General features: G+C 38.9%; 1 protein-coding gene across 7 annotated transcripts in view; it reads right to left on the bottom strand.

Annotated features, from left to right (window-relative positions):
* The window catches only part of ELN (elastin), a 124741-nt gene that overhangs the window by 42745 nt on the left and 54467 nt on the right, over positions 1-27529 (bottom strand). For all 7 annotated transcript variants that reach the window (XM_073616560.1, XM_073616565.1, XM_073616561.1 and 4 more), the window contains 8 exons: positions 26758-26787; positions 25037-25099; positions 22476-22526; positions 19375-19446; positions 17119-17148; positions 12531-12602; positions 6606-6644; positions 675-737 (listed from right to left, as the gene is read on the bottom strand). In XM_073616560.1, the coding sequence (XP_073472661.1) occupies positions 675-737; positions 6606-6644; positions 12531-12602; positions 17119-17148; positions 19375-19446; positions 22476-22526; positions 25037-25099; positions 26758-26787 (420 nt within the window). The remainder of the gene's footprint in view (positions 1-674; positions 738-6605; positions 6645-12530; positions 12603-17118; positions 17149-19374; positions 19447-22475; positions 22527-25036; positions 25100-26757; positions 26788-27529) is intronic.

Here is a 27529-nt window from a genome sequence, read left to right as displayed (position 1 = left end):
GCCTGAAATCCCAACCTGATCTATAATGCTAAACTAAGAATACAGACTGCATGGTTCCTTTGAGACTTGCCCCTTCCCTCCACCTGCACTTTCCAATTGGCCTGTAAATGTGATGGATTGCCCCACTGGGCAATAATAAAAGCATAGCTGGAGGGAAAGGGCGGGCTACATGATGTCTATACAGGCTACGGTTGCAGTTTTCACTATAGAGCACATAAGGTTCTTGAAAAGGAATACATGTAGGGAGTCACAAGGCACTCAAAAGACAGTTTAACATTGTTAGAATGTCAACAAGTACATGTGAGATTCTTATTTTGAGTTTAAAGGAAACCTGTACTATGAGAGATTTGTAGATCTTCTTTTGAAAATGTTAGTTGCCTGGCTGTCTCAGACTCTGATACACTGATCTGGAACAAGTATGTAAATTATTAAATCAAAATGAAGTGCAAATGCTTATTCTCAATACTTGTTGTTTAGTTACTATTGAAGCCACTGGATCAGCATGACAGGCAGGCAGCAAGCAATTTCTGAAGATGAGGTCAACAATGGCAACCTACATATTCTATAAGTACAGATTACCTTTATTTTCCAGGTAATTGGAATGTCTCAGACATACACAGGGCACTTTTTGAGAAATTGTGGCATAACAAATAGACATATTGTCTAGTACATACCAGTTCCTGTAGGATATCCAGCTTTGCCACCAGCTCCAGCTCCCAAAGCACCAGCACCAAAACCTACAGTGCAGGATGAGCATTTTGTTAATGAAAATATCACAAAACACTTAACATGAAATGATGTATTTCTCAACTGGTAAAGGGGGTGGTAAACCATGACACCCGTGTCTAAGCAGGTTTGTCCTGCACTTTTATTCAGCAAGGCCATAAATAAGCATAGTTCAGGAGGGATTTGAACAACAGGGCCATTGCATAAGCAAAACAAAACATATGCATTTCTGATTCACTTACTAAACTCAGGTCAGCTCCTGACCAACAGGACGCTCCCTAATGGGTTCCCCAAAACAAATCAGCAGCACATGTACCTTTTTAGTGTTTTGTTAGCAGTCAGCCTTTTCACACAGCAGGCTTCCACTTCAGAGCGAATGAGTGGAAGTGAGAAAATGAGAGCCCTGAGCATCAGTCAGCTCTCATATAAAAAAGGCTTGTGGACTTGAGTAATAATGAGGTCTGGCTACCAGGAAGGAGGTAGAACCCAGGATTGGAGGCTTTGCCCCATCCAAAACCTTTAAGAGGCATGGAGGAGCTCAGCTATGAGGCAAGATTACCTGTGCTGAATTTATTTTCCCAAGAGAAGGGGTGATTAAGGGGGATATGATCACCATGTATAATTAATGGTTCATATAGTGAACTAGGTGCAACGTTAATTACGTTATGGTCATTAAAAGGAAAAGGGGGCACTCTCTTACATATTGAGAAAAAGAGGTTTAACCTACACATATGGAAAGGCTGTAGAAAATGGGGGAAAGACTCCCTCAATAACTAGTTCTAGCCAGCTTGGTTGATTGTTTTAAAAAAAAGTTGGATGCATCCCTAAATTCATAGAATATAACTGGATAGTAACATTTCAAACTAATAACATCAATTTGTTAATCCACGGACAATCTGATGTTTTTTAGGAGATGAGGAAGGATTTTTTTTCCCCTGTTGGAGCAAATTGGACCAAGCTTTATACAGGCTTTGTTTGCCTTCCTCTGGATCAATTGCGGGGATACAATTCTGTTTCTGGAGGATTTCTATTTATTCATTTATTTTTCTGTTGTTTGGGCATGATGTCTTTTTTTCCACCTGACTAACTATATAACTATGTAAAAGCTCTACATATTCTCTGGGCTCTGGGGCCTAGAATAGAACTTAATAAGATCCAAGACAACAAAAAGTTTGTTTTCTTGACATCTGCCATAAATCCAATTACCATGTGTATGTGAGAAACCTAGGTGACACATACACACCATGCGCAATATGCCAGCCAGTGCCAAACATAAACAATACGTAATGTTATTCATTTATAAAAGTGACAATTTTGTTGTGCTTATTTAGAGCACAATAAAACAAGCCTTGCCTATTCAGATTTTCCCATTCATAAACAAAATGGTTTAAAGCTGCACAAAACATATGCTTGTATAAATGTTTTGTTGTCACAATAAAAAAAAAAAAAAGCTAATAAATATTGGCCCTGTCCCCCCCAAGTTATCTCCCTGTCAGACTTTTGGATTTGTACCAAGCCAAAGGGGGGGGGGAGGGGCATCCAGTCTTCACACTCACTCACTGACAACTGATTCTGCATAGGAATATTGCTAGATCATGGCTAAGTCACAAGGAATCCTTTTATATGTAGGCTGTTCTCCCCTCAGGTTGGCCTGCAATCAACAGGAGACATGTCTGGGGTGCCAAGGTTTGTTTTTTTTTAAATCTTAATAAATCCAATATATTCCATTTAACAAAAATATTTGTAGGTATCTATATAGCTGCTTGTACATACTGTAAATGTTTAACCGGTTCCCAACCGGTTCACGTAGATATACTGCAGCAGATTGACTCCCCTGGGTGAAATCCCATACGGGTACGTCCTACCCTTTTTCAAGGTGGCGCGATCGCGTGCACGAGCGCCAGCACGGGGATTTGTGTGTGTAATCACACAAATCCCTGTGCTGTCAGGGAAGAGGAAACATATACTTTGTTCCTACTAAATAGGAAAAACGATACGTCTCCTCTCCTAGTCATTCCCATCCCCACACAGTTAGAACACACTGGGGAAACACACAGTTAACTCCTTGATCGCCCCCTAGTGTTAACCCTTTCCCTGCCAGTGACATTTACACAGCAATCAGTGCATTTTTATAGCACTGATCGCTGTATAATTGTCAATGATCCCAAAAAAGTGTCAAAAGTGTCCGATCTGTCCGTCGCAATGTTGCAGTACCGCTAAAAATCGCAGATCACCGCCATTACTAGTAAAAAAATAAATAAATAATAAAAATGCCATAAAAATGCCATACATTTTCCTCATAGTTTGTAGATGCTATAACTTTTACCAAAAATATGTAGAAGAATATATATTGACCTAAACGAATGAAGAAATATGTTTTTTAGAACATTTTTTGGGGATATTTATTATAGCAAATGTAAAAAATATATATTTTTTTTCAAAATTGTCACTCTTTTTTTGTTTATAGCGCAAAAAATAAAAACCGCAGAGGTAATCAAATACCACCAAAAGAAAGCTCTATTTGTGGGAAAAAAAGGACGCAAATTTTTTTTGGGTACAGCATTGCATGACCGCGCAATTGTCAGTTAAAGTCAAGCAGTGCCAAACTGTAAAAAGTGCTCTGGTGAGGAAGGGGGTAAAATCTTCCGGGGCTGAAGTGGTTAAAGCTTGTTAAGAGGTCTGGTTTAGTGCGCTTTGGTAGGGCATAGATAGTGCATTAGTTCAGTCTTGGTAGAGCAACTTGAAATTAAAAATAATTTGGGTTTCTTTTAGTATTCTGTTTTAGAATTTGTAAGTTGCATTGGTGTTCCCAAATTAACTCAAAAACACATGGAGAGTAGGAAACATAATCCAAGAAGGCATTAATGCAAACATGCCAAGCCACATACAAAGCGTGTTTCTCAATGTAAATATCTTTACATGATGATTTAATTATCAACTTTGCATTTCAGTATTTAATTATATACTGGTAAGGTCCAGTATATAATTAAATATTGATGGATAATCTCTTGGAAGGTTATCTGCTCATTGGATTTATCACTGTAGGTGCTCAGCAAGGATGCAATGCAAAGCATCATTGAACAGGAGATGGGGGTCTTCCACACCCTCTGTCTTCCACATATAATGCCATTTTAACATCTCTACCCCAGCATTTTGACAACGATTCACACCGTCACCCATGCAAATCAAAGGATTAACACATATGAAGCCTCTCTGACACCATGGATACGATTATGCAACCACAACAGGATCGTTCCACAACTTTCACACCTCCCATCCTATTCTTAAACAAAAACATCTGCCTCTGCATGGTCATTGGATTAAAGTGGTTCTAAAGTCAAAAGGTTTTTTACCTTAATGCATTAGGTAAAAAAAACTTCCACTTGCTGTCCCCTCCCCCCAAATCCTCTCTCGATCCAGTGATGTACCCATCTGAAGAAGCGCTGGTCTCTCTTCCTGCTGTCATAGGACAGACTGAGAGCAGCGGGAGCCATTGGCTCCTGCTGTTGTCAGTCAAATCCTGGGAGGAGGCCAAGCTGCGCTGTGTGTTTATGGATGCACACACCCTGGCTTGGGAGAGCATCTGCACGAGTGCCCCCATAGCACAGGGCTTACTATGGGGGCACTCGGAGAAGAGAAGGAGCGGACTGTGGGAGGTGTGGGACTACAGAAGGGGAGATAAGGGCTGCTCAGTCTAATATCCTTAAACAGAGCAGGTAAGTATAAACTGCTTTTTTATTCTAAGCAAAAAAATCATATTCAACTAGATTTGTTCTGTTGAAGTCCTACTGAAGTACTGTTGAAGACATTTTGTAGCTTATCAACGCCACTTCTGTTCTTTAGTTTTTTAGAACTGAAGAAGTGGCTGGGACAAGCTATAAAATGTCTTCAACATTACAGAATCCAGCTGAATGTGAAAAAACGACTACTAGATAAAAGGTATCTGAGCTACCTGCGTGGATATAAATGCTGGGTATTTTTCTGGTGCTCATAAGAACCGAAGAGGTGGCTTGGATAAGCTGAGAAACATCTTCAACAATAAAGAACAAGTCCAGTTGATTATGACTGAATACTACTAGTTATAATGGTAAATATGTGGGTAAATGAGAACCTTCATTGACAGCAGCAAGGCGGACATATGACTAATTTGCTGTACAATTGCAGATTAATTCATTAATTAAGACCTTTGCTGTTCCAAAGTAGCTTTGGGACAATATAAACCTTCATCCTGGCCACATATTAGTTGTGTGTCGTGGTTCCAGTGGAAATGTATCTTAAAGTGGGTGTAAAGTTTAAAGGTTTTTTTACCTTCATGCATTCTATGCATGAAGGTAAAAAACCTTCTGTGTGCTGCTCCCCCATAGCCCCACCTAATACTCACTGGAGCCCCCTCTTGATCCAGCAATGTGCACGAGAGCCTCAGCTGTCCTGGGACTCCCTCTACTCATTGGCTGAGACAGCAGCAGGAGCCAATGGTTCCCACTGCTGTCAATCACAGCCAGTAACCCAATAAGGAGAGAGTGAGGGGGGGGGGGGGCAGGGCCGAGCCATGGCTCTATGTGTCTTATGAACACATAGAGCGGGGATCGGGAGTGAGTACGCACCAATGCCCCCATAGCGAGCAGCTTGCTTTTGGGGGCACTGTTCAAGGGGGAGGGAACCCAAGAAGAAGAGTATTGAGGCTGCTCTTTTTTTTAAAGCTGAACCTTTAATACCACTTTAACCTTTCACCCAGGGGACAAGAAAGGTGGGTGTTAATGCCCAGGCACCACACATGTGTGTCCATGGTAAGATGAGGTTTGTGTGCTGAGAGCATGCTCACTGTGTGCTCCCAGCACACCGAGCGAGATGTCACTGACAGCCCTTGGTCAAGGCTTCTGATTGGGAGCCAGCAGGATGGGCCCCTAATAGAGCTCACTTAAAGGGCAGCCAGGAGGCAGTACTAAGGAGTTAACTTCCTTTGTAAATCTGTCGCAGACCTTTGCAAAACTGTAGCAGTTTGTTCTTCAGGATTGTAGACGAAGGGCTTGCAAATTAAATAATTTACTAAACGAGCCTGCTTTGCAATAAGTACCTGTATACATTTGTTACTAATTTGCTTCATAAATCTCCCTCACTATAGTTTGCCTTTACACAGTGCTGCAGTATGTTCTCGTAAGCGTGACAAAATTTGATGTCTTATGGGTGTGTCATCATGACTTGGAAAGTACTGCATTCCATCACTGCTAGTTTTATCCCTTTACTTAATACATCCCCATCATATGTTATATATTAACATACGAAAACTGTCAGAAGTAACGATAATCTGTGGTGGAAATATGGACAGTCATTCTGTTATACATAGGCAGTATCTTATATACAAACAAGCACAATTATGTGCTTCAGTAAGAGTCAAAGCCTCAAGCTCCTGGGTCAGACCTCTCATCTTTCTGCTAGGAGAATGGTGTAGATTAGAAGGCTATTAATGTCAGCCACACTCATTACATGTCACAGCAAGTTATAAATTATTTTCATATTGGCCAGACACACTGCAGACTCCTTTCTCCTACATATTTTAAATGTTGCGGCATATGCTTGTATAGAAACAAATTTTACAGAGAAGGAGAAGTTGTGCATGCCAGGAAATATAGTGAAATAATAATAGGAGAACATGTTTATTTATTTCTTCTTTTTCACAGGCTTCAGTCTGAGCCTGCACAATGTTTCCTTCTCATTAATGGCAAAGCAGAACAGTGTGCTTCGATACGTTGACATAACATTTTTTCCCAAATGGGTTGTTGGCCATTAGGTTTTGTTCCGGGCTGAGTATATTTGGAAGGCTATTGTAGCCTCTTTTATATAGCCCCAGGGAGGCAAATAAAAAGGTTTGGCATACATACCTCCAGGTACTCCTGATGTATAGGGAACCCCATATCCTCCTAGGAAGAAGAAAAAATGTTTACATTATGAGGAACAGAGGAGCAATATATATATACAAATTCAAAGCAGGTAGAGGCGGCACTTATGGGTCTTGCGATAAATCAAAGCAACGTTTTGATGGAGCTCAGTCAGTCCATCTTTCTCGAGACACTGAATCTTGACAAAGCCGGACTGAACTCCATTGAAACATTGATAGTAAAATGCTGTTGCTTTGATTTATTTCTGTTGCAGGACATGTGAGTGCCTCTATACCTATTTTGGATTTGTATGGATATTTCTTTGTGGGTGAGCTCCTGGACATTTACCTCATGGGGCCCAGTATTCAGAGAAACTTTCAATGCAACATTTTAAAGAGGGGCATTTAACTAGACACACTACTGAAAGACCCTACCCAAAGAAACCTTTACTGTTCAACCAGTTCAGTGTTATCGAAAGCTGAAGTTTGTGAGCTCTTTAAATACCTGTCCTATTTGATACCAATGCATAAATCTGTATACGGCTAAGAGCTATGGATAAGATTGTATATAGATGCCAATTTTTTTCCCACCACAAGACAGCTTACTGTTGGCCACAACACATTTTTGTATTTAATTTCTTTCCTCTGATTTTCATGAATCTGCTCTTTTATTCTGATGACTTTAAAGTGCTACTAAACCCAGGACACTGCATTCACCACATCTGGTCTCACACAGTACACAGAACATGGAAATGCAAATGATTTTATTAAATATAAACTGTTTAATACTTTTCCCATCCGCAGTATATAGTGTGACTTCTATTAGTGTCTGGTTAAGGAGGAGTTTTCATTCTCCCCAGATTGTCCCATGAGGCTGCAGGGCCCCTGAACCTCTGCTGATTAGCCCTGTGCTGATCACATGCACTCTCCCAAGAAAAAAAAACACACAAAACTGAGCATGTGCAGCTTGCCTCCAAGGTTCTGTTCTATCAGAAGATAGATTGGAGACAGTGGAGGAAGTCGGAGGTTAAGAGAAGACAGGATCAAACAACCTTTTTACACAATGGAGAGTATTAACCCCTTAGGTTCCACAGTGAGTATAACAAGTATGCTTTACCGCATATACAGACCGATTTTACTGTTGTGTGTTTAGTAACACTTGAAACTGATCTTGTTAAAGCTAAACTTATATTGGAGCATTTGTTAGGTACCTATAAAGAAGTGTGTCCCACCTGTGGCTGCTGCTTCGTCCCTGAAAATAGTTAGATTCATGTACCTCCTTAGATTGATGTGAGTCCTGAACTTCCATGCCACCACTGAGACTGGCATCCTGGGCTGGAGCACAGCCAGTTTGCATTCTATGATTGGACAAGGGTGTATAAACGTCACAATTTCTCCGCAATGCAACCCAGAGTTGAGCAGCTTATATTCTTTGAAAAGAATGCAAGATGTTTCATGAGTGGAGGAGCTACAGAGAGAGTTATTCACTGTGATCACTGTGCTCCAGCCCCAACTGTCAGTTTTAGCAGCCTCCATCACTCATCACTGTTGGGGGGTACATGAAGCTAACAGTTTTCAGTAATGAAAAATAAATGTCGCTGCTTGTGACTAGCATTAATGCAGCAGAATTTGACCATTGTAAGCACCCTTGGCAGTGTTATATAGTTTATTTAAACTGTAACTGTCACTTTTATTGGATAGCTTGGCTTGTACAGGAAGTGAAAATGAACAGACCTACTGGCAGAATCAACAAGTAATAAAACAATGTTAAGGGGAACTTGGGAAAACAAAACTTGCTGTGTTACTGATAGTGACAGACTGTATTACATATTTGACCTCCCTGATGGTATTCCCAAGTCTGGCTCGGGGTGGATTTTCAGCACCAAAAGCGGTAACCCCGAGCCACACTTGGGATTGCATTGCAGGATCCAGGTACAGCAAACTTACCTTGTCCCCAGGATCCTGCGATGTCCTCCCCGCTGTGTGTGCGAGCCGTCCTCCACTCGATTCATCACAGCGCCGATCTCCACTCCCTGTGAGCGTTGCGACGCACGGGGACGGAGAACGGTGTCAAATTCAAGAAGTAAAAAACACAATACATATACAGTACACTGTAATCCTACAGATTACATTACTGTATCAATTTATTTCCCATCCCTTTTGTCCCTAGTGGTTTGTCCAGTGCCTGCATGTAGTTTTATATTATAAATACTGTTCTTTCTGCCTGGAAACTGGAGATTGTCCATAGCAACCAAAACCGTCCCTTTACATCAAAAGTGGTTTTAGACCAGCTAGAAAACAGCGACAATAAACTAGAATCACTTGCAGAATTGAGCGATAGTGATTTGTGGGGAGATCCGTCATCAAACACTGAAAGTAATGACAGTGACAATTCTGCAACTGAGCACATTTTAGTGTTTTTGATTTGATTACATTATTGAATCATTTTTATTATTATTATATTATTATTTGTTATAATTATTTATAGTTATTTATTATATTATAATTTATGATTTCGTGTTTCAAACTTTATCATACCTGGGATGTCTACTAGACTCTTATTTGGACAGATTAAAGTTAGTTATTCCTAAGAATTACAGGCCTACAATATAAAACACCAAATTTTCATGCAAAATAATTGTACCGCTTTCAGCATCAAAAATCTGGAATAATCATACCGCCAGGGAGGTTAAATGTTGAATTTCTCAGCGTAGTGGCTAAGTGGTTATCACTTCTGCCTAGCAGCACTAAGGTCATTGGTTCAAATCCCAACCACGGCACTACCCGCACAAGGTTTCCATATTCTCCCCATGCCTGTGGGTGTTTACTCTCGTTTCTTCCCACGCTTCAAACACATGCTGGTAAGTTAATTGGCACATCTATGTATATTTATGAATGGGAGTTAGGGACCTTGGATTGTAAGCTCCTTGAAGGCAGGGACTGATGTAAATGTATAATATAATATAAAGCGCTGTGTAAATTGATATCGCTATATAAGTACCTATATTAAATAAATAATAAATCTCACCAGAGTAACACTTCAAATAAGTCCTTACGTAGAAAATAAATCCAACCCTCTGCATTTTATTGATGCTGTTATCAGAACTAGGAATGCAATAATTAGCTGGTGTTGGATGTGTTACTTGTATCATTTGGCCTGAATGGCGTGTTCATTTTCCTGTTATCGATGTGTTGGAATACATTCCTATCACTGGTATCCCAAAAAGAATGTTCGGAGGTGATTCTGCTTCTCTTCTGTCCTGTTTACACCTGAATGACTTCCTCACACAGCTGTCAAAACAGCCCTGCACAATGTTCGTCTTCACCATCACTCATACCAGTTTCCTTTTTAGACAGCAAAGACGAGCATATTCATGATAAGATGGATAGCAAGTCAGAATTCCACACATAAATGACTAGTCTCGGGTCTTTAGGCAGGAAGAATGAGGCAGCAACTTTACATAGCAGAATTTAAAGTGCAACTCCAATTTAGTTTAAAAATGCCTATTTTCATTGTCAGCATCCGTAAACGATGTACCTGCTATAGCCTGCTTCAACTGAGGCCTACCCTCTTTGGTCATAAGTATTCTGCTCTGTTTATTGTACAATTTTTATCCAATGGGGGTTATTTACTAAAACTGGAGCATGCAAAATCTAGTGCAGCTCTGCATAGAAACCAACCAGCTTCCAGGTTTTATTGCAAAAGCTTAATTGAACAAGCTGAACTTAGAAGCTGATTGGATACCATGCACAGCTGCATGAGATTCTGAGTGCACCAGTTTTGGTAAATCTCCTCCCAATGTGTTTGTTGTTATAACTTGCAATTAATCGATGAATTGTATTTGGGAAAAGTTTCCTAATTTTTTTGGTCCCATTCTGTTTGATATTTATGTATCATATTTTGATAAACCTTAATAAAATGTTTGAACAAGAAAAATGCCCATTTTATCATAACTATACAAGTTGTAACTTGTTTGAAAATAAGAATACTTATCCTGGTGTGTTAGCTTTGTGATTTGAGCCTAATGTGTGGGTTTAAAAATTGCCCATAGACACACAAGAGCAGTCCTAAAAAAAATGATTGGCAAAGTTATTCCTTTTGTCTTATATAACTTAGGGGCTCATTTAAAAAGTTATACTGTTTTAAAATAAGAAACAATCGCCGCACATTTATAAAGCCAAGTGATGTGATTTACAAATGTGCTCTGTGCTGTACCAGCATTCGGCCTCTGATGCCAGTGGAGAGCAAAATAACTTAAAGCGGTTGTATACTCCGCTTTGTGCTTTTTACTTACAGGTAAGCCTATAATAAGGCTTACCTGTAGGTAAAATGAATCTCTCCTAAACCTGTATGGGTTAGGAGATATTCACCTTGCATGCAGCTGCTGATGTCAGCGGCGCATGCGCTCTGAAGATCCGGCAGATGCTGCCGGACAATCAGAGCTCCTTGCTGGAAAGAGGACTACCGCGCACCCGGAAGAAACGCAGAGGGAACATGTCAGCTCCCTCAGCGGTGACCTGGAGGCAGTACGGGGGGGTTCGTTCTAAGGTAAGTATTTCATAATGAGCTAGTATGCGGTGCATACTAGCTCATTATGCCTTTGCCTTACAGGTTTTTTTGTGGTCGGGTATACAACCGCTTTCATGACAGTTCTGTAAAAAAAGAAAAGCTGGGGACAAAGGTTGGCCATGTGACTTGTTAGACTAAGTTGGGATATGTGGCTGCCCTGGCCACCTGCCTGAAAAACGATCTGCAGCAGATGACTATGCAGAGACATTTGACAGACGGTGAAAGAATTATGTCTTCTCCTCCTGTGTACAGTCGCAGGGAAGTTGCGACGTGGCCCCATTTACATGAATGGGATGCATTCAATTGTGGTAGTGCCATGAAACCTGATGGAGGACAATTTTTGCCATTCTTGAAACATGTGTACTTCCTCATTGGGCTGCCTTTGCAGCATAAGAGGAGCAGTTGGGTTAAGGGACATTAGAAAAACGATCTCAAGCTCCTATTTTTAATGCCCCCGAACTACAAGTGTAAACAAACCCCCTAAAGTCCCATAACCCGTGTTGACTTCCTCTTTTAGTTACATTGAGGCTACTGCATCATACCATTATCAATATCCCCATACTGCAGAAATCAGACTTAGAAGGGTCAAAGCAGCACAAGGAGCCAGTCAGCTGACCTGCAGTGCTCATGTGCTAACAACAAGGAGCATGCTGGCTGGAAGAGAGAGCAGGGTGATGAGAGGTGATTTATCATTCTGCTGTATATCCATTCATGAGCAAGTCACAGACTTTAGTAAGGACAAGACGTGTAAGTGTTAGTTAACTCCAGCAGAGAAAATCAGGTCTCCTCTGCCAGACAGAGCTATGCTGTATTGCAAAGATGTGTAAATCTCAGGATTCAATGCACACAAAATCTTTCGCTGGTAAAACAGCTCTTTTATATGTATTTTGCCAGTGTTTTTAGCCAATTTCCAAAAAGTTTGGCTTTAACAAAACTGAGTTTAATGTACTAGTCAACGCTTCTAATTTTCTTTGTCCATCCTCTATTTTTAAAAACTGTGCACTTTTCAAAGTGCAGTTGTTCCAGTGCTTAGTAAATGAGCAGAAGCTCCTTTGACTTCCATCATCCAATCATGTGCAAGCAAAAATGCTGTTTTTTTTTTATTTTCCTTGCACGTGATTGGGTACGCATTGCAAAGTAAAGCTTTACCTCATTTACTAAGCTCTGGAGCAACTGCACTTGCAGAGTACAATTGCACTTTGCAAAGTGCAGTTTATTTGCCTTTAGTAAATCAACCTCCTTGTCTCACCACAAGAATCATATCAAAAGCGGTGGGTGGCATATTCAGTACTGCTTCACTGACCAAAGAAAAGTTTGTGCATCTATAGAGACCCGATTATTGAAATATACTCTACATACCCGGTAGCTTAGGTGCTTTAATAGGATATCCTAGAGGTACACCAGGCTGCTGTCCACCAAATCCGCCAAAGCCTAGAAATAAAAAAATGTAACCACTACATCAAAATGTATTAATATTTTAAAATGCAATTCCAGTAAAAACTTTTCTTGGGTACAGACAGTAATAAAACTTTTTTAAAAGTAGAGTCAGTACAGATGAGAACTTCTATTGAGTCCTCAATGCTATCGGTTTCTTTCATGGGGGGGATCTTCTCATTTTCCTGTTTGGACCCCAAAACAGGAATCAAGGAGAACTCTCCCAATGAGGACACAGGCAGCAAAGAAAGCCTAAAAAAAGGTATAACTCTCCTTTACTGTTAAAAATAAAGCATTTTGGCAAGGGTTGCTCTTTAATTTCTTTTCACTCTCAGATTAGATATTTGTTGCACAACATAGCTGCTATTAGCATGAATCACTTGTGACACATTTTCCTGACACTAAGAGGTAAAAAAATAACAGGAGGGCAGAGCACTAGCACACAGCCTGTGACTGACAGCCTCAACTCTGTTCTTGGCTGCTGTGTGAAAGGGGAGGGGACCCTTTCCCTCCAATCAGCTCTCACTGAGCCTGCAGAGTTATTCTTTAGATCTGTGTACCCTTCTTTCTGAAAGCTCAGGCAAGCTGTTTAAATTCTGCACTTTGCATGGCTGTAGAGAAGAGATCACTGTAGATAAACAGGTACAAACTATAGGGGAGGATTTATTTAATCTCTGTGTATCACCTGAGGCGGGTCACTTCACTGGGTTTAGAGTAATGCCCCGTACACACGGTCGGATTTTCCGGCGGAAAATGTGTGATAGGACCTTGTTGTCGGAAATTCCGACCGTGTGTAGGCTCCATCACACATTTTCCATTGGATTTTCCGACACACAAAGTTTGAGAGCAAGCTATAAAATTTTCCGACAACAAAATCCGTTGTCGGAAATTCCGATTGTGTGTACACAAATCCAACGGACAAAGTGCCACGCATGCTCAGAATAAATAAAGAGATGAAAGCTATTGGCCACTGCCCCGTTTATAGTCCCGACGTACGTGTTTTACGTCACTGCGTTCAGAATGATCGGATTTTCCGACAACTTTGTGTGACCGTGTGTATGCAAGACAAGTTTGAGCCAACATCCGTCGGAAAAAATCCTAGGATTTTGTTGTCGGAATGTCCGAACAAAGTCCGACCGTGTGTACGGGGCATAAGAGTTTACAACTACTTTAAGGTTTGTATCTTTATTTCAAAAACATTTGAATCTCCTTCGATTTTCTTGATCCACAATGAGCACTGGGGACTGCATTCTACAACAGCCGAAGAAACAAAAGCAGACTATTGCTTGCTTACTTTAGCTTTGGATCATGTTATTCTATATAAGGAGACAGACAGTAACAAATAAAAGTATGGTCAATGTGAATACTTTCTATATTACATTTATACATAGTTTCTTCAGCTTTGAATTCGATTATTCTATATAAGGAGACAGAAATACAGCAATGGAAATATTTTCTATATTACATTCATAAATAGTTATGCTAGAGGAATCAACATTCCAATTGTCAAGAATATAGTTTATTTGTCATCTGCAGTATTCTCGATATATTATGATGATCCTGACTGTATCTCATAATGACACATTACATCATTGTAAAAGGTTAGGGGTCAGAACTGGTTGTTATATGGCTGAGGCTCACATTGGGATATAGCTATTTCTGTAAAGATAGTCTAAAAAGAATAAAACAACATGGTGAGCAGAAACTGCATAGGGTTTGGTTTCCTTCTTCAGCTCCCTTTTCTGATAGTGTTATATGCTGGACAACATACAGCAATAGCTCCATCTCTTCCCTAGCCCTTTATCTGTATTGGCTCTGGATTGAGGACAGGGTGCGGTAAAGGAAAAACATGCTCTCAGCACCCGCTTCCTCATTCAAAAAATGTTAATGGTGCAGTTATTTCTTAAACACCGGCTTGCAGATATCAGGATTTAGATTTTGGCATTACTCTCCAAAATGACTGAAACATTACAAAAATGTGTAAAAATGATCAATAATTATATCATATTCCAAATATTTTGCTGCTTGTAAAGTTACTTTTGGAAAAACTTCTTCATTTCAAAATTCTGTGAGCTTGTGTTTGGGGAACATAGGGGGTTATTTGGGAAAGGCAAATCCACTTTGCACTACAAGTACAAACTACAAGTGCAAATTGCACTTGAAATTGCACTGAAATTGCAGTCGTTGTAAATCTGAGGGGTAGATCTGAAATGAGGGGAAGCTCTGCTGATTCTATGCTCCAATCATGTGCAAGCTAAAATGTTGTTTTTTATTTTCCCTGCATGTCCCCCTCGGTTCTACAGCGACTACACTTCCAAGTGCGCTTTCAGTGCAATTTCAAGTGCACTTTGCACTTGTAGTTTGCACTTGTAGTGCAAAGTGGATTTGCCTTTAGCAAATAACCGCCATAGTTCTTTGGTTTATCAAATAATTTGAAGTGCATCATAAAAAAGTAATAATCTGATTAGCTGTTTGAGCTAGCAAAAAGTGTTCCCTTTACAAAATGCTGGCCTTTTGAATGTTATGTACAGTGAGGGAAAAGAGTATTTGATCCCCTGCTGATTTTGTACATTTGCCCACTGAAAGAAATGATCAGTCTATAATTTTAATGGTAGGTTTATTTTAACAGTGAGAGACAAAAAACAACAAAAATATCCAGAAAAACGCATTTCAAAAAAGTTATGAATTGATTTACATTTTAATGAGTGAAATAAGTATTTGATCCTCTATCAATCAGCAAGATTTTTGGCTCCCTGGTGTCTTCTATACAGGTACCAAGCTGAGATTAGGAGCAATCTCTTAAAGGGAGTGCTCCTAATCTCAGCTTGTTACCTGTATAAAAGACAACTGCCCACAGAAGCAATCAGATTCCAATCCCTCCACCATGGCGAAGACAAAAGAGCTGTCCAAAGATGTCAGGGACAAGATTGTAGACCTACACAAGGCTGGAATGGGCTACAAGACCATCTCCGAGCAGCTTGATGGGAGGGTGACAGCAGTTGGTGCAATTATTCCCAAATGGAAGAAACACAAAATAACTGTCAATCTCCCTCGGTCTGGGGCTCCATGCAAGGTCTCACCTCGTGGAGTTTCAATGATCACGAGAAGAAAACGGTAAGGAATCAGCCCAGAACTACACGAGAAAATCTTGTCAATGATCTCAAGGTAGCCGGGACCATAATCACCAAGAAAACAATAGGTAACACACTATGCTGTGAAGGACTGAAAGCCTGCAGCACCCGCAAGGTCCCCCTGCTCAAGGAAGCACATGTACAGGCCCCTCCGAAGTTTGCTAATGAACATCTGAATGATTCAGAGCAGAACTAGGGGAAAGTGTTGTGGTCAGATGAGACCAAAATTGAGCTCTTTGGCATCAACTCAACTCGCTGTGTTTGAAGGAGGAGGAATGCTGCCTATGACCCAAGAACACATCCCCACTGTCAAACATGGAGGTGGAAACATTATGCTTTGGAGATGTTTTGCTGCTAAGATGGCAGGACAACTTCACTGCATCAAAGGGACGATGGACGAGGCCATGTGCCATCAAATCTTGAATGAGAACCTCCTTCCCTCAGCCAGGGCATTGAAAATGGGTCGTGGATGGGTATTCCAGCATGACAATGACCCAAAACACACAGCCAAGGCAACAAATGAGTGGCTCAAGAAGAAGCACATTAAGGTCCTGGAGTGACTTAGCCAGTCTCCAGACCTTAATGCCATAGAAAATATGTGGAGGGAGCTGAAGGTTCGAGTTACCAAACGTCAGCCTCGAAACCTTAATCACTTGGAGAGGATCTGCAAAGAGGAGTGGAACAAAATCCCTCCAGAGATGTGTGCAAACCTGGTGGCCCACTACAAGAAATATCTGACCTCTGTGATTGCCAACAAGGGTTTTGCCACCAAGTACTCATGTTTTGCGAAGGGGTCAAATACTTATTTCACTCATTAAAATGCAAATCAATGTATAACTTTTTTTAAATGCATTTTTCTGTTTTTTTTTTATTGTTGTTATTCTGTCTCTCATTGTTAAAATAAACCTACCATTAAAATTATAGACTGATCATTTCTTTGTCAGTGGGCAAATGTCCAAAATCAGAAGGGGATCAAATACTTTTTCCCTCACTGTAGCTCAAAACTGTTACAAAATCTCAACCTTAAATTCAATGTTCACCTACATTAATTAAATGCTGGTTCAATGTTTTTCATTGATTTAAAAAAGGAAAATAGTGCATTTGACCACTAGATGGTGCTGAGTATCATAGGAATGTCCTATAATACTTTGCATCATCTAGTGACTAAATGTGGAATTTTCACTTTCAATAAATAAAAAACATTTTACCAGCACAGTAAATAGTCTAATAACATTATATTTTGCCCCATTCACAAAGAAAAAAACATACATCCACTTTTACCGAGCGAATTGCTATGCAAATTGTTTTATAAATACACAAAATATGTATGGTATGTTAAAAAAATGTTATGCTGTCATAAGAAATGTTATCTTTAGACTTACCAGGTATCCCACCCAAAACTCCACTACCAGCTACAAAGAAGAACAAACAAAAGATGAATTATCTCAAAATGCCATCATTTTTATAAATGCATTGGTTGAGTAAAAATTAAAGGAATTTATCAAAAAGTGCCAAGCATTCTGGCTAAACCAGCTTAAAGTGCAACTAAAACTTTTTTTTTTTGGATGGAGTGAAGATGGATTAGAACCCCTGGTTTTATTGCTATTTGTGCCCTGGTCATGGATATTCACCCTCTCTATTTGTCCTGGTTAATGTTATCATTAAAAGTAAAAGAAAATTCCAAATTTTGGGCTGACATCAGAACACTAATAGAGGTGAAATATTCAAACGTGGACACTAGTCCTGGTGACTCAGGGGACACACTGGGATTCCTTCACTTTGGAAGGAATTTCTCTCACTTCCTGTTTTGACTATGGAACAGGAAGTGAAGGGAAATCTCCCCAATTGGACACAGATGGCAAAAAACTGGCAGCGGTTATAACCCTCCCTTACTTTATCCATATTAAAAAAAAAAAGCTTTGCCTTTAGCTACACTATAAATTACCTAAATGTTCTCTACCTAAGGGTTCTTTCTTCAAAAGACATCATTATATCTACAAATGGTTTATGTGGATACAATAGCTATGATAACCTAAATTCTAAATGTTAATTTTGATGTAGTCCTATTAATTTATTTAAATACTCTTTAAATAGGCTTTTAAAGCTCAATCTTCTATTAATGGTAATGCTTACATAATATTTAGGTTGCAGAACATGTTAGGGTTCCATAGTCAAGATCCAGCACCACATTTTTAATTGTGAATGGCCTTTAACTGAAAATTCATATTGGGATGTATGAATTATATAAGACATGGAAGGTATGTGTTCTCCCTATGACTCACTGACTTGTACTTATTTAACCATAGTACAGAAAAAGGTAAGTACATACTAAAAAGATGCACTTTCCCTTTTGAAAGGGCAATAAATCAAACTGACTTTAAAGAACCACTAAAGTGACAGAATATGATATCATGGTAAGTGTATTTGGTTAATACATGTAATGATAGTATTCATTATAAAAAATATTTTTTTGTTTAATTGCGCATGCCTTTATTTTTTTGCTTTTTCCTCACATTTACAATGCAAACTGTATAAAAATAGCAATTAGAAAAAAATATTTTACTGATAGAGATTCTTACAATGATCAGCTTTTATTTAAATGGTTTAACTTTTTTTTACCAAGAAGTCCATCCCTGTCCACAGGGAGACAACACTGCAGTCATTTTATGACAGAAAGAACAGCATTGTTCCCCTGTTGCAGGAAGTAGAAAATCAATAGATTTGTTGGCAGGATCAACAGGTAATAAAACAAAGTTACAGCGGAATTGTATAAAAAAGAAAAAAAGCTGCCTGCATGCTAGTAAGAAGACTGCATCAGATTGATTTCATCCATATTTGCACTCGCCTTTAATTAATTTAAATGATACAATTATTTGGAAAAGATCATGGAAAGGGCAAGACTCAAAATAGAAAATCTGTATTACCAGGAAGCATTGGTTTCCAAACTGTGGTTCACATGCAGGATTTGGCTCTTTGCTCGGCTTTATCTGGCCCTTTCGGGGGCCACCAACACCAACAGTGGGGCATTATTCCTCTCACTGTCACCAACAATGGGGCAATATTCCTCCCCCTGACACTAATGAGTGAGCACTATTCTTTCCACTGACACCAACAATGGAGCACAATTCCTCCCACTAATACCAATGATGCGGCATTATTCCTTCCACTGACACCAACAATGGGGCACTATTCCTCCCACTAACCAACAATAGGGCAGTTTTTCTCCCACTAATACCAATGATTGGGCACTATTCCTCTTTTTGCTGACCACCAGCATTATGCAATTATTTTGACTGTTTCTGACCACCAAGCCCGAGGCATTGTTTACTCCTACTGATACTGCTGGGCCATTTTCTACTCCCACTGGCCAAAGTTCGGCCCCCATAACACCCGAAGGATGATAAACTGGTCCTTTAAAATGTTTGGAGACCCCTGCCATAGAGTATAGTATTTCTTTTTGGTCTGAAAAGAATCTCAGTGTTTTTAGTAACACATCCATATTATTTGTTCTTCTATTTGGTAGATATTTAACACGTATTTCTCTTTTTGCCAAGAAGCATATAGAAAAGTTTCCTCAAAATAATAAGCACAGCCCCAAAACAATTTATGAAAGGAACAAGAACATTTGCTAGACTTACCTTGAGGTTTCTGTTTCACACCACTCCCTGTTGCCACTCCAGGAAGAACACCAACTCCTGGATATCTCACACCTAAATTCAAAAGGTATTAACAGGCCACTGAATTATATGCTCATACATAGGTATATGTGCAATTTTCTCCTAAAGTCAAATATGAAACGTAATTTGTCTTCTTAAGCACATTTACATCTAGGGAATATTTTTCTCTTTACTTTTATTCTGTTTTAAAAAAAAAATCTTAGGTACTCAAGGGTAAAATTTATTGGTCAGTATTTAAAGTATAACTAAAGGCAAACCTTTTTTTTCCCTTTTTTTTTTTGTTTTGGTTAGAGTGGAGAGGGAGAACCTCTGGAGATAGAGTCTAGATGGAGTGGAGAGAACACCTGTCAGGTTTTTATTGCTGTTTGTGTTCCCATTAAGGCAATTCACCCTCTCCTTTGGTCACATTTACCATTTTCACCGAATGTGAATATGAAATAAAATCCCACATTTTGGGGTTTTCGCCAGAATATCAATAGGAAAATCTTCCAATGGGGACACTAGTTCTGGTGTCCTTGGTGACAACCAGAGATTCCCTCGTTTTGTAGGGATTTTCTCTTACTTTCTGTTGTGGTTATGGGACAGGAGGCAAGAGGAAATCTCACACAGATGGTGCAAAAAGATTGTACTTGATACAAGTAAAAAAAATGTTTTGCCTTCAGTTCTACTTAATAGGAACTGTAGAAAGATTTAGCAATGCCAACGATAATCTAAATACAATGATGAATGACCCGAAAGTACATTTTTTATAAACTTGGTTGATTCAAACTAAACAAATGCGGAAAAAAATACATAAGCTGGGGTTGATAGTGAAAGCACTGCCAAAATGATCAGCAGATCTAAAGATATAGGCATTTGAAGTAATATGAACATCCTGACATTCTCTGTAAATGGTGAGCTTGACCTGGTCCCTGCCAGCTCTGTAGCCTCTCTATTGGTTAATAAGGCTGCTTATTATATTAAAGGAACTTTATGAGTTAAGAGGGTGTGTGTGTGTAAAGGATGGTAGAGAACTGCACATAACTTCATCTGCCTATATCTCTGGAGCTATCGATGTGTTTGATGTTGTTTTCACTGAAGGTAACTTCTGCTTATGCAATATTGCATGTTATGATCTATTGGACTTGCCCAGGGTTTGCCATTTTCTTGTCTCCCTGTTATAAAAGTATGGGGTTTTATCTAATTTATATAGCAAACTGCAGTAAACAGCACATTTTAGAATTTAGTGTCCCTGTTTGTAGAAATGCCACATTTCTGGCATAAATCCAAACTAACAAAGGGCCTCACGTATAAATGGCTGGCTGAAGAACTGTCTTTAAATGAAACTAAAAAGATGGTTATGCTAATAACAGCAAATCCTCGGGCTATAAGAACCTAAGAGTCTGACAGACTTGCACATCTGGAGAAATAATGGTTTACTGTATCTTTCTTATGTGCAGCCAGAAAATCAATTTAGGATATGTTTAAAATTTTAAAGAGTTTAATCTCCCAAACCATTTTCTTCTGGTACCTCCTATTGCATAATGCAGTGCAAACTCAATTTTCACACAAACAACTCACATTTCATTCCAGTGAGATTATGTCCCATTGTTCCCTTCACAGGCAGGTCGTTCTCATTTCTACAACCGTCTTCTAGGGCCCTAAGTCACTAACACAGTATATTGCAACAAAACATCCACAAATGAGGATGTAAGCCTTCTAGATGATGATATTTTATTTTTTTTTCTATATTATAATGATTTCTGTATTAGAATTTTATTTCTCTACAAATATTTTAGAGAATCGCACATCTGTATATGCGGCACTGTTCTTATTTAAAGTACCAATAAAAGCTCCTATATGATGGTCTAAGCAAGTACCAAATTCAGTTACACTGTATTGCAAAGCCTTATAAATGAAACCAAAAACTTTCTTGATGGAGTCAAACCCTCCTTCACTTGTGTCTCAAACACTTCCCCTCCCAGACACTGCAGCTCACAGTGCTGTCATTTCAGAAATCAGTGGGCTGGACTTGGTGTGTCTGAATGACAAGCTATAGGTTTGTAAATCAGCAGTGGTAATGCTAATACACCTCCTGCAACATGTTTTCTTTCAACTGTAGTGCAACCAGGCACAGCCTTTATGAGTGAAAAGGCTGCTCTGAATTCAGGAGCAGTGCAGCATTGTTGCCACACCAACACAGGCAGCTGCATTGGGTGGTCTTCACCGGCAGGGTCAACAGGTGTTTGTGGGACTTTTTGGGGGAAGTAAGAGAAAACTGTAATTGCAGATGCACTTATAAATAATGCAGACCCAAACTCTCTCGATCAACATAAATTTTAATCCTTAAGCTGCTGGCATAAATAAATAGATAGGAAGGTATAATAAATGTGCTTGTTTGAAACTTTTTTTTTATTTCTTCAGTTGCTTCCTGGTTTCTGGCCTAGGCTAAAATGATGTCATACATCCCAGAGTGGAGGGACTTTCTTAACTAGGCACACCCTCCTGCCTGCATGCCTGAGATAAGGGCAGATGGATTCCTGGAAGTAAATACTACACAAATCATCTGCCCTTACTCAAAATAGCTTTGGCTAGAAATGTTGGGGGGTGCTTTTCAAAGTGATTTCTTAATAAAATAAAGCATGGAAACATGGATGAATGGGTGAGTTTGCCTTGAATAATAAAAGGAGTTAAATAGAGTTTTCGGTTTAAGGTTCTCAGATACAGTTAAGTTCTAATAATTTATTAAAAATAAATCTTGTGCCCAGAGTTTAATTTTAAAACCTAAGATTTTGTATAGGTTTTATGTTGGAGACTCACTTTTAATTCACAAGTGTAAGGGTAATTGTCCCCACATACAAATTCAGTGATACTGGGGACGGATTATAAACTTTCTCTGTCATGCAACATATACCTGTCAATTCTCAGTGAAGGCAGGTCATATGACAAATTTAGGAATATATATATATATATATATATATATATATATATATATGTTGCCATAAATTGCTTTGCTTTGACTGTTGAGTTATCTATATCCTAATGCACTCCACAGCTAAGGTGACCATATCTACTATGCTCACCTGATCCAGGCAGCACTCCTCCTCCAGGGAAGGTCCCGGGAATTCCAGCACCTGAAATTTTCAATAGAATAATACTACCGTTAATATATTTGTTCTTGTAGATGATTAAAAACAAACCATGTTGCTTTGCGGCCTTTTTTATAAGAACATCTAAGATTACAATATAGATGGAAACATTCGTTTAACAGCCCCTTCATTTGTTAATCTCATCACTGCCATTTCATAAATATCACAAAGTTTTATTTGTAGTTAATTTACTAGAGGTTCTTCAGATCAGTGTAGCAAACTTTACTTAGCCTCCAATTTACTTTACTCAAACCTGGTTCACACTAGTGCGATTTAAGATGCAACTTGAGTCACACAGAATTGCATGACAAGGGAAATCACATTTTCAGTGGTATCTGTTTAAATCAATGCGACTCAATGCATGGAGTGATTTTGCAAAAGGGTCCTGTACTACTTTGGTGCAATTCCAGTGTAATTTTGCCCCCCACAGAATATACAAACCTTATCAAAGTTGCATCTAAGTAGCACTACATAATCACACTGAAAGTCAGAACAAAATCGTATTGCAGCAGTGTGAACCTAGCCTTACTTTACTTGACAAAGCTAATGGGCAAGCTGAATGTACCAAGTTGATCAATCCATCAATTTGGGTACAACCATCCATCCGGATTCTCTTGCGATTATCGCTAGCAGCTACTATAGCCACTAGCGATAATCACTGTCTTCTCCCAGTGGAGATGACTTTCCCCTCTGCCCCCGCCCCTGCTGGGAGAAGACAATTGATTGGCAGGAGGGATTCCCCTGTCAGCACTGTCTGTGTTAATGGGGAAATCGTGCAAATTTCTTGCAGGAAAATAAATTTGCACCATGTATGGCCTGCCTTACTGCCTACTTCACTTACTGTCCGAGAGACCCAACAGGAAATAAAAGAGAAATCTCTTTAAATTGAATAGAATTCCTATGTTTGAGAATTGTTGCTGGAACATTTGTCCCCATTGGTGGATTTTACATTACCCTTTGCTCTAGTGACAACTCCAAATGTTTGTATTTTCCCTTCATTTTTATCTCAGTGACAGTGCTCACCAGTACAAATAAATGGGTAACCTCCCCAAGAAGCACATTATCAGCAATAAATTGGATTTAAGATGGACATGCCACACCACAGCAATAAAAACTGGATTTAGGATGGACATGCCACACCGCACGTGTATAGTCCAGATATAATGTAATATAAATATAGTACAGATATTGTATTTTTTGTAAAACCTACCTGATGTTGCATTGGAATAAATGTATATCTAACCTATAGACCCATAGTGTGGAGCTTCAATCTCTAATCCATTTAGTTGCATCAGAAACCAAGGAAACTATGGGGATCCTTTGTTTTGTAGAAGCTGCCAGCCCAAAATCTAGACACCAAGGCCCAAACTTCATTACAACACCATTTGGTAGAATTCTAGAGTTCCAGAGCTACCTATCCATTCCTCTAAGCAATAAATACTTAACAAGGGGTCTAAACCTTTCCAGCTCTAAAAAGTAGTCTTTACTCTTTAAGACACCACAAACTCACTTGGTTTGTAAAAAATAGGTATTCAGGTAAACAGCAGAGTTTGCATATGTCATATTCTTTGTTTTTATTCTTGTTTTATTATATAGCGTGTTATAGAATTATAACCATTATCCCATTAAAATATGCTTAAATATGAACTCTGGGTAAGAATTAAAACTACAGCTACAGTGAGGCTCCCCTGTGCTGCAAGGGTTAATTCTCTAAGGGGCTTTTAATACAGTTTTTACTTACCTTATCCCTTGTTCTCCCTGTAAATGAGCACTTTCGTCTTCCTTCTGATGCTCTGTGTAGTGGGCAGGCCCTTGGTGTCGTCATTTGCAATGCAGTCCTGCATTGTATGTGATGACTTTAGATTACGTCCACTGGATGGAGCTCCGAAGTGAAGCAGCTTTAAGGAAAAGGTTGCACGGAAAGGAGGAAGCCTCAGGGAACGAGGGTTAAGGTAAGTTAAACACTACATTTAACTGTACCCTAGTCAAAAATGTGCATTTACCCTTGCAGTATGGAGGGAGCCCAACTGCAAGGGTGGTTTTAATTTTGCCCTGGAGTTCAGTTAATTTACTATAAAAGTAGAGCATACTCACTTTTCAAATTCTGTGTTAATATAGCTTAGGAATTTTGATAAAGCTATGTTCCCTTCCCTTTTGTTGAATGCTTATGGGACATCTGTCCACCTGTGGTTCCTTTGGGTGTCATGAGGAAGTTTCACTCAAATTGCCTAATTGTATACTATTTTATGAAGAATGCAGATGGATGAGTGTAAGCTTGCATGGCCTTGTAATAGCAATGCTAGTACATGCCAGTAACTCTCTTGGGGTTGATCTTAATGATGGAGTCTCTAAGAAATATGAGAAACCAATGGTGTACATCCACAGCTGAAATACATCTTTTAATGTGTTAGTTTTGGTCAGTTACCAGTGTATCATTCAGTACAATACTGGGACATATACACAATAAGATTATAAAAATAGTGAGTTCTTCCCACCTGGAACTTTCCCAGGTTTTCCTCCAGCTCCTGGCTGATAACCAGTTTGTGGTATGACAGCTCCTAAGTAAGAATGAAGGGTAATATAGACATTACTATTATTATTATTATACATATTGCCCGATTATTTTAACAGCACTTTACGAAGTGATGAAATACAGGCCCAGTATTATCAACTACATTACAACATGCAAAACAATGTATTTAAAACATGAAGAGCCCATTCAAAAAAAGTGCATTTGAGTAAACTGCTTGTTATCACACGATGCATAGTAATGCCCATTCAACTACGACGATGCACAGAAATTCCCATTCAACTACCATGATGCACAGTAATGCCCATTCAGTAGTGCCATGTAGTGCCATTTTGCCATTTCCAAAGTATGATTACGTATACACAGTATATCTGTAGTGGTACAAAAAAAAAAGATCCTATCAAATTTTCATGCTTCTTTAAGGGGAGCTTTAAGCTCATAAAAGTAAATGGACTGCCTTAATACATTGTGCCTTAACACATGATAATGTGTTGCATTGGGGAATGTGTGTTAAGCAATGCAAAGTGTGAATAAGCCCTAAAAATAAGAACCCTTGCCAGGAATGCTTACTAGACATGTGCACACTGAAATATTTCATTTCGGAATTTCGTTTTCGTCAGTAAAATAAATTTATTTAGTTACTCCCGAAATTCGTTTTTATTTATTTTGTTTTTCGTTAAAAATTGCATTCGGTCGAAAATCCAAATTAATTAAGGTCGAATCTGTCATTGAAGGCTTATGGTGTCTGTCGAATGTTTCGCTGCTTTGTCGAATCTTTTATTATGAAAAAGTTAAGATGAACTGTAGCTTGCTTCACTATTGTTCTGCTGCTGTGCTTATGCTTAATTGCTAAATAATTCAGGTTCTCTGACAAACGGACCAGCTAAGATTGATTGTCTTCTGAAATGATTCAGTGTGTGTGTCTCTCTCTGCTAGCAAATCGTAAGTGAAAGTAAGTTGGCTGTACGTGTGTACTTAGTTCTAGCTATTTTACTGCTCCTCCTCTTTGGTTACAATCAGCCAGTAACATTCATCATTATCATTATTTTTATTTTACTTCCCCCACCCAATTCCAGCTGCGATCTTTTCTCTCTATGTCCAATCTTTTCTCTCTATGTTGAATCTTTTCTCTCTATGTCGAATCTTTTCTCTCTATGTAGAATAATCTTGGACTAATAGAGCTAAAGTTAGGCACGTTCAACCACAGGTTCGATGGACACAGATTGTTATTGTCATCATCATGTCAATCTCCTATCTATATCAAACTGTTGTCAAAACGAAAACGAAAATAAAGCATTTGTTTATGTCGGATCTTTCGTTTTTCGGATTCTGCACTTTCGTTATCGTTTGTTAAAACGATAACGGAAATACCTGAAATTCGGACTAAAATGAATGCACATGTCTAATGCTTACAATACAAAAGATAAGGGGGAGGTAGAAAAAGTAAAATCAATACTACAATTTGATAGTTTTATCTTCTCTAAATCAACCAACAGAATGGTTGAAAATGCTGAACAGCAAGTAACCAGAATAAAATAGTTTTCTTCAATATCTGAAAACCCTCACAATTCCGAGGCGCTCACCCTGCAACTCCAACTCCCAACAAATACACATGTAATTAACTTTCTCTCAATAGCTTATTAGTAAATTATACTTTTGCACACAAGGACAAGAATCAAGACTTACCTGAAGTCAGTCCTGGTACACCACCAGCTCCTGTACCAAGATAAAGTGATGTATAGTTATCAAAGTAGCTCTCACAATTTGCCTGAATCCATTAAAGGGGCTATGCTAGAAGTGACATGTGCACTTAGCACACTGTCTTCTTATAAATGTATCTTTTTTAAACACATATTATTCTTAGTGCTGTATAGATGGCCTTATGCACATTGTGCCTTTATGTAATTGAAGATCATATACTGTAGCACCTAGCATGCTACTGCTATTATCTGTTCTGCATTGGCATTACAGGCTTGATTTACTATATAGGTAAATTTGCAGCATAGCCATCATTTAACATGTTTAAATGAATGATCTTTGACACCCTAGAGCTGAAAGATGCATCTGTAAATAATCAGTAGACTGCTGTACATATATATATATATATATATATATATATATATATATATATATATATATATATATACTATACAATATATTACCAAAAGTATTGGCATGCCTGCCTTTACACGCACATGAACTTTAATGGCATTCCGGTTATAGTCCGTAGGGTTCAATATTGAGTTTGCCCACCCTTTGCAGCTATAACAGCTTCAACTCTTCTGGGAAGGCTGTCCATAAGTTTTTGGAGTGTGTCTATGGGAATGTTTGACCGTACTTCCAGAAACGCATTTGTGAAGTCAGGCACTGATGTGGACAAGAAGACCTGGTTCGCAGTCTCTGCTCTAATTCATCTAATTCATCCATGTCTTAATGGGCCTTGTTTGTGCACTGGTGC

The sequence above is a fragment of the Aquarana catesbeiana genome, linkage group LG02 (assembly GCF_042186555.1).
Source record: "Aquarana catesbeiana isolate 2022-GZ linkage group LG02, ASM4218655v1, whole genome shotgun sequence".
NCBI classification, from domain to species: Eukaryota; Metazoa; Chordata; class Amphibia; order Anura; family Ranidae; genus Aquarana; species Aquarana catesbeiana.
Note: the sequence above shows the minus strand (reverse complement) of the source record. Positions and strands in the feature narration are given on the sequence as shown.